This window comes from Mus caroli, chromosome 6 (assembly GCF_900094665.2).
Source record: "Mus caroli chromosome 6, CAROLI_EIJ_v1.1, whole genome shotgun sequence".
Lineage (NCBI taxonomy): Eukaryota > Metazoa > Chordata > Mammalia > Rodentia > Muridae > Mus > Mus caroli.
Genome location: NC_034575.1, coordinates 85,717,637 through 85,729,664, shown reverse-complemented (window position 1 = coordinate 85,729,664; position 12,028 = coordinate 85,717,637). Strand labels below are relative to the sequence as shown.

The window sequence follows — 12,028 nt, the reverse complement described above, 5'->3', positions numbered from 1 at the left end:
GTTGATAGTTCAGGCAGTGCTTGGAGCACTGGTTAGACATCAGTTGTGAAGTATGATTTCCCTATAACATGTGGTGCCAGTCAGCTCAGACTACCCAAGACAATGGATGTGTAAAGAAGAAGGGCCACTGCTATGGTGGTGCATGCCTGCAATCCCAGCCTTTAGGAGGCTGAGGCAGGAGGATTTTGANTTCCAGGACAGCCTATTGTAACACCAAGTAAGACTCTGCTTCAGAAAACAAACAACAACACAGGCATTTTTTAAATTTTAGTGAAGTAGTTTTCAATGGATCATGACTTAATGAATTAGATCACACAAATTGTAGTAAAATCTTTTTTAATAGTACCCTTAAGATAAACATGGAAAACCAATAGCAATACAAGGATTTTTTTTTCCTCTTCTTTGTGATGCTCCATTAGACTAGAGGCTGGGAGGAGAATGGCTCCATGGTTCTCCCTTCAGGAGCTGTGCAAGGAGTGAGGTTTGAGTCAGGCTTCTGACAGCAGGTTATATTAGTGGGAGGCCAGTGCAGCCAACTGCTCTAACCTGGCTCCCCAAACACCACAGATCCATAAGTGCTACACTCTGGGCAACAAGCCTCTTTACAGTCAAGTCCACAACTGAAAAAAGATAATCTCTTCATGGAAACAAAGTGAGGGGTCAAAGCACTAGCAACTGGGAAAGGGAGGTGGGCTCACTGTGCCATCCAAGGCCTCGTGGGGGGAAGTCTAGGCTGACGTGCAGAAGTCGGCCTTGGCTCACCTCTGCAGGTTCCGAGCCAAGGCGTCAAGAATGCAGCCTGGCTGCTGCATGCCGTCAGCTGAGACTCCAGATGCTGCTGCTGCTGGTCCTCTGCCGCCTTCTCGTCTCTATGCCGGGAGAAAGTCCGGCACTGGTCTCCAGTGCCCAAGCAGATGTCATGGGCACAGAGTGAGAGTGTGACAGGGAAACCCAACAGCAGCAGGGCTAGCCTCAGCAGCCTTTCTGAGTAATGTCCAGCCCTGAGGACTTTGTGATTTCCAATGTTGTGAATACCTGTTTGCAAAGAAGACAAGAGATGGCAACGTTACTGCTGCTTTAACAAGGACGTGCTCCAGCTGCACTGAGAGAACACATTGAGTTAGGTTGCTAATATAGAACATACTAGAATCAAAAAATCTCTGACGTCAAATTTCAAAATTGTTTTGAAGCTAGGCTACTTAAAGCCATTGTACCTCACTGTGGGCTGGGGAGACTCAAAGTGGGTAAAGAGCTGGCAATGTGAGGACCCAAGTTCAAGCCCTGAAAGCCATGTTGAATGTGCAAGCACNTGCTTACAAAATCTCCATGTGGAGGTCCTCCCTCACATTGTGGAGACAGAGATAGGTACATCCTGGAACTTGCTGGCCAGCAAGCTTAGGCTATCGGCAAGCTTCAGGTCAGTGTGACACCCTGTCTCCAAAAGAGGTGGACAGTACCTAAGGAATGACACTCAAGGCTGTCCCCTCGGCCTACACACACACACACACACACAAACACGGATACACACAGACATACCCTCCTGTTCCTTACCTCACCACAGGTGGGGTGGATTCCAATGGTGTCATCCAGTAGCTGCTTCGTGAGCCCACATTTCATTGCAGCTGCAAATCCCTGTGTGATTTCACCAGCATTTGGCCCCAGAAGGTGAAATCCCACCACACGTTCCTTTAATAGAGACAGAACGTAGAATTCCCATAAGCTAAGGATCAGAATGGAAGTCTACTCCCTGTCATTCACAGCTAAAATATATAATAAGATCACCCACAGGAAAGGAATTGAGCAGTGAACAGCCTCTCAAAGGATCTGTAGAAGGAGTTGGTAAATGTGTGGTAAGAACTCACACTCAAATTTACTAGCACACTCAATTTGCCTACTGGTGATGGAGCTCATGGGTGTGTATGACTTCTGAATTCCACTGAGACAGGGTCACACAAATATGGCACATATGAAATAAGGCCCTACACTGGTGTGATCCCGGGGGCCATGATCTTAGGAGGAGGATTTGTGGGCTCCGTGAGCAAGTGCCTGCTCCTGACACTCAGTAGAGTTCAGGAATGGCTGGCAGAGGCTGTCAGCAAGGCAACACGCAGTGGGTGTCAGGGTCATGGGGAGCCACAGGCTGTGGCTGGATCCTGGCCTCCATTCTGATCCACCATGAACACAGAGGAAGGGACAGAGGGGACAGAGCCAGGCGCATGAGACGTCCCTGCCTAGTGCCCTGGAACTTCTCTCTGAGGGCCTCCCCTCAGCACTCCACATGNGCCATACCACTGAAGAAACACACGCAAACGTGCACTGTACACAGTGCACTGTACACAGTGCTGGATGGTAGCCAAAGTGTCAGTAGCCACAGTTCTAGACCATCCGTGTTAAACCATGAGCAGCTGCTTCTCCTGCTTCCTGAGAGGTACAGCTGACCTGAGAACCTGCTCCTGTGCCAGCCTCTGCAAACAGCTGAGAGCCTGCTCCTGCCCTGACTGCCATCTTTAAAAATGCCATTAAACCTAACTGGCAAGAATCCAAGCTGTATTTTAAAATCTTAGGGGGTCAGGCTGGAGGTGCAACGCAGAGCAGAGGGTGGACTTTGCACAGATAGGCTCCGGGCCCAACCCTCAGAGAAAATGGAGCAGACGGGAAAGCGCAGCACCCAGCATCTACATACGTTGTCGAATTTGTTGCAGATTATCTTTGCATAACAGGTGTTGTTGTCTCTGCCAGCAACTGTCCACTCGAGAGGCCAAAACAAGGTGTGATACACCTAGACCAGAAGGGAAAAGCTTGAGATTAGCATCATACAAAACCTACTCCTTGATACGCTCTTAGCACCCTAAGCTGACAGGCAGCAACAGCTTGTGTAGCATTGGAAGCCCAGGGTCCCAGCTGGAACACACCGATGGCTGCATTAGAGCCAGGCTCCCGAAATGCCAACTTGTCGNTTTTGCTTTGTGCAGCCATTAGTCAGAAATACAAACAGCCTCCTGTCGGCTAAACTCTATTTTCAAGCATTTAGAGTGTTGCTGGCTCCTGTGTGGGCTGAGGTGACTACTGAGACCCCTGCCTAGTGTCACATTCACCCCAAACCTAGCAGATCAGCAGGCACAGAGCTGTCCTGCCTCCTGAGATGAAGCACCACACCCGTGCTACTGACCCCAGCTTCCACCCTCCTTGGATAGCCATGTCTCTGGGGAGGCTCCTCTGAGTCATTATCCATGGGGGAGAGCCTTTCAGACCTGAATTAAGGAGTTAAGACTCACGTACCCGACCTCCCCCTCGCCATAGCTGTATTCTTCCTCTCACTTTGCCAGTGAGACAGAGTTTAGATTCACTTAGAACTCTCCCAAGTAGGCAGATGACTTCTTTTTTTTTTTAATATTTTTTGTTACGTATTTTCCTCAATTACATTTCCAATGCTATCCCAAAAGTCCCCCACACCCTCCCCCCAACTCCCCTACCCACCCATTCCCAACTTTTGGCCCTGGCGTTCCCCTGTACTGGGGCATATAAAGTTTGCAAATCCAATGGGCCTCTCTTTCCAGTGATGGCCAACTAGGCCATCTTTTGATACATATGCAGCTAGAGTCAAGAGCTCCTGGGTACTGGTTAATTCATAATGTTGCACCTACAGGGTTGCAGATCTCTTTAGCTCCTTGGATACTTTCTCTAGCTCCTCCATTGGGGGCCCTGTGATCCATCCAATAGCTGACTGTGAGCATCCACTTCTGTGTTTGCTAGGCCCCGGCCTAGTCTCACAAGAGACAGCTATATCAGGTTCCTTTCAGCAAATGCTTGCTAGTGTATGCAATGGTGTCATCNTTTGGAGGCTAATTATGGGATGGATCCCTGGATTTCTCTAACATCAGCACAACACAGACTTGCAAAGTTACAACATAAAAAGTGGCTTCAAGGACAGACAGCTGATTATAAAGGACATAAGGTCTTACTTCCAGATTCTCTTTTTTATACATTTCGATGGCTTTCTCTTCAGACAGTCCACAACAGCCATATTCCAGAGGTGTGAACACCGTTGTTGGGATGTTAATATAATCACACTAGAAGAGAAACACACCAGACTTCTGTGACCTGCTTCCCGGTAAGTTTCNACAACATGGATTCGTAAAAGGCAGCTGGGGCTATGTCAGATCAAAAGGGACTTGGCGGTTATAGAAGACTGGAGAAGCCTAAATCCGCTGGTGAGCATGTAAGAGAGCGTGCCCGAAATGTATTTATTATTTCATTTCATGTGTGTGGTGTTTCCCTGAATGCATGTTTGTATTCCACCTGTGTGTCTAGTGCCTACAGAGGACTGAAAAGGGTATTGGATGCCCTGGAACTGGAGTTACAGACAGTTATGAGTCACTATGTAGGTGTTAGGACTTAAACCTGGTTCTTCTTCAAGGGCTATGCTTCTTCAAGGCATGTGAGCACACACACACACACACACACAAAACAGACACACATGGGGATGTACATGCACGTGGAGGCCTGAGGTTCACTTCAGGAATCTTCCTCCATCACTCTTCCACCCTATCAACTGAGACAGGCTCTCTTAGTCAATCCCAGATGTGCCTGATACAACTAGTCTTGTTGGNCAGCTTGCTCTGGGGATCCCATCTCTGCTCTCCAAGACTGGAATTACAGGCGGGCCACCACACATGCTTTTTAAGGGGTTCCAACTCTGGTCCTTATAAGTGCTGGCAAGTGTTTAGCCCCTGTCCTATCCCCCNACTTAGCTGAACTTCTGCTGAGTTCTCAGGAAGGCCCTNCACTAGTCAGAAGGGAAACATCTTTGTGTTTAAGCAGCACAAGCACCAGAAGCTANAGCAAATTAGANTGACGTCTACCACTTCAAGAACTCAGAAAAGAGAAGTGTATTTACTAGAGCTATTTCAAGGAGAGGAGAAGGCTGAGCGGCACAACTCAGAGACCTGAGCGCCTCGGCAGAGGTTCCTACAGGAGCCACCAGCTGTCTTCCTAAATGCAGCTGGGGAGCACAGCCCCCCACACACACACACCCTATGGCACGCAAGAGGCCTCACCATGGATTTCTGGGCTCCAGCCTCCTTCCACTTGTCCACCCATTACAACCACTGCCCTTACAGACACCCCAAGTGCCATGCACACTGTGGGGATGAGCCACCACCTTGCATCTGCCAGCCCTGCCACAGGTCCCCAGGGCTACTGACAGAGCAATGTGTTCCTCACAGAGCAAGGTAAGACTCTATGAGGACACTATTATTCCCACAAATAAGCTCTTATCTGATGGTACAACTCCTAGAAAAGTCCATTGCTTCCTCAGTGGAATCACCCAGATCCCAAATGTCTCACTAAGGGAGACCAATGCTGTTCATGGNTGTCATCTTAAAAAAGATGGAAGTGAAATTGCATGTGAATGGGGTTGACCATGCAGGCAGTGCGAAATGCTCGCAGCCTGATCAGGACACACTCTCCACTGAGAGCTGCAGCAGAGCACTTAGGAAGCTTGTTTCCAGCCTGTCGGATAACTCAGGCACCTCTTTCTGCCCTGGAGCAACTGGGTCGNAGCACTCTGGCATATAACTCTACTTTTGGACTGTTGTATGTGGACTGTCTGAGACCTGTGCGACTCAGCCCCACCTGTCTCGTGAGTCCTAGGGCTAAACCCAAGGTAATTTTCACTATCACAAGACAGCCCAAAGATGCAAAAAACACAAGTTTTATCAACTCTTTAAGTAGTAAGTAACTCAACTGAAAATTATTTCTAAGAATATTTATTTAGAAAATGAGTCAATGAGTGCTATTTGTACTAATTTTGATATCCTAATTTCTGTAAGATACTATGTCTCAGGGCTGGAGATGAAGCTCTGTGGTAAATAATTTACTTGATTTTCCATGAGACCCAGACTTCAGCTCCAAACACGCACGTGGACACACACACACACACACACACACACACACACACACACACCACAGAGATAGATAGAGAGAGACAGAGACAGAGAGACAGAGAGAGAGAAACAATGTATGCACATATTCACACAGAAAGGCATACACACACACACACACACACACACATAGAAACACATATACATGTTTATGCATACAAACACACACAAAGACAGAGAGACACATACACATGCTCACACATACACACATATGCAAAGAATAAACACACAGATACATAGCTAAACACACAGACATACACACAGACACATAGAGAAACAAACACACATACATACAAACAGGTCAACAATAGAAATAAACTTACCTTTTCTAAAGAGACCCCAAAGAGTCTTCGAGCTAGCAGCTTGCCTGCCTGTATGGCAACAGGGGTGAGCTCTGGTTTGCCGTCCAGTATGTCCCCAATAGCATAAACATGAGGCACGTTGGTCTGCTCCACATCATTTACTGGTATTTTGCCATTCCTGGTGGAGTGAGGAGGACAGCACACACACTAAAGAGCTGTACTGCTAAGTGGCACCACAGCTGGGGACTGCGGTGTTCAGTGACCTAGAAGACAGCTTAGACCATGCTTCCTGCCAATCTGAAGCTTCCACGTTCCCCATGATCACCCAGGGCTTTGGAATTTTTCTCTTTTACTGATCAAAGATACTAAAATTCACTCTAAATCATAGACAGTGGGAGAACATATTTTTATGAATATGTTTTTAGATTGCTATTGAATTCATAAGCTCTTTAAGCCCTGTACTAAGAGTCCCTAATTGGCTGATTAAGATAATAACACTGGGTTGGCATCATATTTATGTTGAGAAATCTGAAGCATTTGAATGTTGTATCTTAGCAATTAGCAGAGTTTTTATGGGGTTATGTTCAGTAACAGTACCACGACCCTAAACTTACTTCTCATTGATTTTGACCCCGATCTTCTCCAGCCCTATTTTCCTTGTACAGGAGTCACGACCAATTGCTAACAAAACCTGCATTTAGAGAGGAGACCAGAAGCATAAATTATCCCCATGAGAAGGACAAGGGAGATACCACTACAGATGCTTGNGGCATTCAAAGAATAACAGTGAAATACTGTAAGTGGCCTAGACTAGTAAATTAGATGGACTCCTTCAGAGACATTGCCTAATAACCATCTTAGTTTTTCTGTGGCTGTGATAAAAAACAAAAAAACACAGTCCAAACAAAAGCAACTTAGNGGAGAAAGGGTTCTGACCACAGTTCATGATGGGGAAGTCAAGGCTTCAAGCTTACAGCAACTTCCACAATCAGGAAGCAGACCGTGATGGACTCGTAGGCTGCTTGGCTCTGTTTATTCATTCACACAGCCACAGCCACAGCCAGGGAATGGGCACAGCTCACAGTGGGCAGATCTTTCCATCTCAGTTAACACAAGATAACCCCCCAAGTATGGAAAGGGGTCCTCTTCCAGGAGACTCTGGGTTCTGTCCAGCACTAACCATCACATTAATTTCACCCACGAAACCTGCAGAAACCTCCAAACCTACATGTTTCTGTACTGGCCCAGAGTATCTCAGCCTGTGACAGGATCTGGAGATAGGGAGGGATCTGGTGATAATTAAAGTGAGGTCACATGGGTATGCCCTTTCTCTGGTTTGGATGTCTTCCATGGGCTCTGTGTTCAAGAGTTGGTCCCAGCCTGTAGTGTCCTTGGGAGCTGAGGAGCCTTTGAGTGGTGAGGTCTATGGAGAGGAGGTGAGGTCACTAGGAGCAGGCCCTCAAAGGGGACTGTGGGACTTCAGTCCTTTCTCATGCTCCTTTTACCCACTGCTCCTACTGTGCACCCCAGCCATGCTGTTCTGCCTTGCCCACACCACACACACACACACAGAGAGGGAAAAGTACCAACAGTCATGCAGTGTCTACCCCATCCTCCTGCCCCCAGTTACAGATAGACACAACACCAGTGGCCCTGGGATGGCCACCTGCATACACCATGGCAGGCACTGAGAGCAAATAGCACACTACAATAGTGTGATATTCAGGACACATTAAGTCTGTGGTGACAGAACCAAGCAGGGGTGGCTGGGCACTGGCAAGGGTGCGGAGCTTTCTGGACTCACAGACATGTTCTACTGCTTTAAAGGAGTATGCCCTAGACCAGCACGTGCATTTGCCAAAAATGACCAACTGTACAATAGGTCTGATCATCCAATTATAAGTCATATATGAGCAACTGTATGCCAATGTGTTGGAAATCTTAGCAGAAATGGACTAATTCCTAAAAGAAGACACAATAAATCAAAAGTCACTATTTTTTAAAAACCTGCATTCACACATTCCCCTGTAGAATTTAAGCCTAGAAGTTTCCATCAGTAAACCCCACCATACATAAAGTCCAATCCTAATATTCCGTAAATGTGACCAGAAGATAAAGAAGGAAATAAACACACTATCAGTGTCTTCCATAAACCAGGACGACCTCGACAGTCAGGTAAGCCTAAACTGTTTACGATGTAATGCTGCAGTAATGTAAAAGACAATTAATTACAAACCAAAACCAGGCATGGCAACACACATAGTTATTCTGGCACTTAGGAGACCGAGGCCGGAAGATCACTATGAGTTTGAGACCAGCCTGAACTACATAGTGAGTTTAAAGCCAGCCATGTCTATTTAGTGAGAGACTGACTCAAAAAAAAGCTGACAAATGCTTACATACACATACATACACACAAACCATACAAGTGTGCACATACACCACACATGAGCTCTTACACATACATACACCCAANATGACTCATAACTATAGACATTTAAATTTTAAACAATCAAATCGAAATCAATGAACTGGGTTGATACCAAGAATTCAAAGCTGATTTAAAAATCACTTAATACTTTGACAGGTTTGAAGGAAACCAACCNAACGTTTCCCAAACACTGGAGAAAAAGTTACAAGTGAATCTCTGAGCTTAATTTTTAAATAAAGAAATAAAGTAAGAAAAAAAAGCCCACTTGGCAAACAAAGCCTAGAATGTCCTCAATTGCCACCGTACACTGAGGGGAGCATCACTCGTTCATAAGAAGCCACCGAAACTTGCCTCTTGTTACAGAAAACAAGAAAGTCACCTGCTGTCTGTCGCCTCTATTTATAAACCTTGCACTAGAGCCCTGGCTTGTAAGCTTTCTNTGGCTGTGGTAAAACACTGACCAACCTCCTAGGCAAGGGTTAATTTCAATTTATATTTCCGAGTATCACTTCTGCCCATCACTCAGGGAAGTCAGGGTAGGAACTCAAACAGGAGCAGAGGCAGNAGCCATGCAGGGAGCTGCTCCCTGGCTCATGTCCAGTCTGCTTTCTTACACAACCCAGGACCNCCTGCCTGGGGTGGCACTGCCCACAGTGGNCTTGGCCCTCCCACGACATGCCCACACACAAGCCTGATAAGAGGGGATTCCTGGGTTGAGATTCCTTCTTCCTGGGTGTCTCTAGTCTGAGTCAAGTTAACAACAAAAACCCTAGCCAGCATTACAGCAGAGAGGAGACTAAGCCACTTACTGCCAAAGAATATGAATGTGTGCACAGAAAATCCACAGCAATATAAGGAAAGGGCTTCAGATANGATTNACACAAAAAATGAATAATTTTAAAACCCCACAAAATTTGGCCTTTTTGTATAGCAGCAGCATAGTAAAAACATACAGAGAGAGAGAGAGAGAGAGAGAGAGAGAGAGAGAGAAACATTTGTAACCACATAACACACAACTCCCAGGAACAAGCCCATGAGAGGCTCTCATCTCCTAGAGGCCTGGGTGACTGCTGGTGGAGCCTCTAAGATCTCAATACCTGGACATTTGTACTCTTCCTGGACGACTGCCACCATCTGTACACCATGTGACCTTAACCAAAGCCTCAGCAGGCAGAGGCTGGTCTTGTGCTTGGCTATGCACTTTCTAGCTTGCCTGTTCCTCCATATATTTATGTTTACTTTTTAGATAACTACATAATGCACACAAATAAAGGGTGCATAGGAAGTGTACAGTTCCTATTAAAACTGCATCTAAGACACCCACTGGTACCCTCGCCTCTCAGGCTATTCATATTCATGCTACTTCAAGAATTAGGAATTGTTTGCCTTTGAAAAGGAAAACTTGATTTATTGATTTTTTTGGTTTATAAAATATACTTGATATTTATCATAAAATTTCCAAGTAAATGTATGTATGTATGTATGTATGTATGTATGTATGTATGTATGAAGTATCTAATTCTCAGAATAAGAGATCAATGTGGTTTGGATGTGAGCTTCCAGAGCTTTCCGTGCACAGTCACATATGCGCACACTTCACACGAAACTCTTAACACATCACTGACCACGAGTGTGGTCGCAGCCTCCCCCACCCCCACCCCCACCTTCTTACCCAGAGTTGGGAGCAGTAAGCTGAAGGTCATTTCCCAATGCCCTGTCTGCTCATTCCCAGGAACACTCACCACACACACTCACCGTGTTGTATATCCCTTCTACTGTTTCTGGTCCTTCGGTGGACTTAGCCACGACTTTCAATTTTCCTGGTAAACCTTTCTCCAACTGTTGAACCTAGTGAGGACACATAAAGTACTGGCTCTAACATGGCAGACAACAAACTGACCAAAGGACATGCATGTAAAGGTGTGCTTGCAGTGTGATGATCGCATGTGTAGCTGGGTACACTTGAGCTNTCTAGACTAAGCAGAGAAAGAATACATCCAGGCTCTGCAGTTTGCAGATAGAATTAAATGGAGGATTCACTGAGACAGGAGGCAGCAAAAAATGAAAAAGAGAAAAGGAACAGAGGAAGTCTTCCAGGTGTTGGCTTATTAAGTAAGTGCTCCACTTGTGTGTGGATCAGAAAGATTAGCAGGGTCTAAGTGGGAAACGTGGTGCTTAAATGTTATCTTGTTAAAGTTGAAGTACTCACGAGGACTCAAGCANTGGTGTCTAATGGGCTTCTCTGAATGCGTGTGGGGGGTTCAGGAGAGACACCTCAACAGGGGCTGTTAATCCANCCCGAGTGCCATTAGTGCTCAAAGAAATCTTAAAGCTACANATCACCCATAGAAAGTGCAGGCCAGCCATGAGCGCCAGCATCTGCAGGCTGAGCAGACTGGATGGGAAGCCACGGGCTGAGGTTGCACCAGCCAAAGCAGAAAGCGCTCGCTCGCTCGGCAGAGGAGACATGTACTACAAGCAGCAGAGGGACCCATAATGTGTGGACACAGATGTGACCACTGGGCTTCCTGAAAAGCAGTTTCAAAGGACTGAAAAATTGGGAGGAAGCATCCGACTGAAACAAGCAAAAAAATAGAGGTGGTGTGCAGAGGATGGTTTTGAAGGAAAAGGAATGGTGGGGAGCCAGTCAAAAGGCAGGGAGGGCTGGTTTGCCTGAGGATGAAAACTGATGAGAAAACAGGACAGCCAGGAGACTGAAGGCAGGCAGCATTGAAAAGATCAGAGGGAAAGAAGGGAGACTTGGGGCGGGAAGGGGTGTTTGTAGACCTGCAGGTAGATGTGTTACTTTCCTTGCTGTGTGTGTGTGTCAGTGTGTGAGGACTAATGCATTTGATGAAATAAATTAGGTTAGGAGGGTAAATTTTAAAAAGAGTAAGAAAGACAGCAAAAGGTCCAAGCTGCCCAGACTTACCGAAATGGGGGTGAATTTCCTTTGGAACTTTACACCTTGTTGTTCCAGGTAGGATCCCACTTTCTCTGCCATTTCTTGATCAAAGCCACGAAGAAGGACNGAGCGTACCATGACTGTCACATCTAACCCCAAACCAGCCAAAAAGCCCGCACACTCCAGACCAACATAAGAGGCGCCTACAACTAATGTGCATCCCGGGCAGTATGGCAGAGAGAACAGGTCGTCACTGTAAGAGACAAGAGGACAGAGGGCAGGTGGTCATCACGAAACGGGTTTCGGTGTATGCTGATCTGTTGTTAGATGGCAATTTGGTGCCTGAGTGGAAACATCAAAAGAACACAACAGTCACTGGAAGCTTCTAGTTAGATCTGCCTGAGAGGATATAGTGAAGACATGGGCCAGTGAGTTCAAAATCAAATAA

General features: G+C 46.3%; 1 protein-coding gene across 1 annotated transcript in view; it reads right to left on the bottom strand.

The window, feature by feature from the left end:
* Positions 1–319: 319 nt before the first annotated feature.
* Positions 320–12,028, bottom strand: part of Txnrd3 (thioredoxin reductase 3) — a 31,476-nt gene continuing 19,767 nt past the window's right edge. The window contains exons 9-16 of the mRNA XM_021165112.2: positions 11,608–11,833; positions 10,431–10,523; positions 6,859–6,935; positions 6,266–6,422; positions 3,963–4,070; positions 2,684–2,779; positions 1,552–1,686; positions 320–1,035 (exon numbers count right to left, since the gene is read on the bottom strand). Of these exons, the coding sequence (XP_021020771.1) occupies positions 973–1,035; positions 1,552–1,686; positions 2,684–2,779; positions 3,963–4,070; positions 6,266–6,422; positions 6,859–6,935; positions 10,431–10,523; positions 11,608–11,833 (955 nt within the window). The 3' untranslated portion in view covers positions 320–972. The remainder of the gene's footprint in view (positions 1,036–1,551; positions 1,687–2,683; positions 2,780–3,962; positions 4,071–6,265; positions 6,423–6,858; positions 6,936–10,430; positions 10,524–11,607; positions 11,834–12,028) is intronic.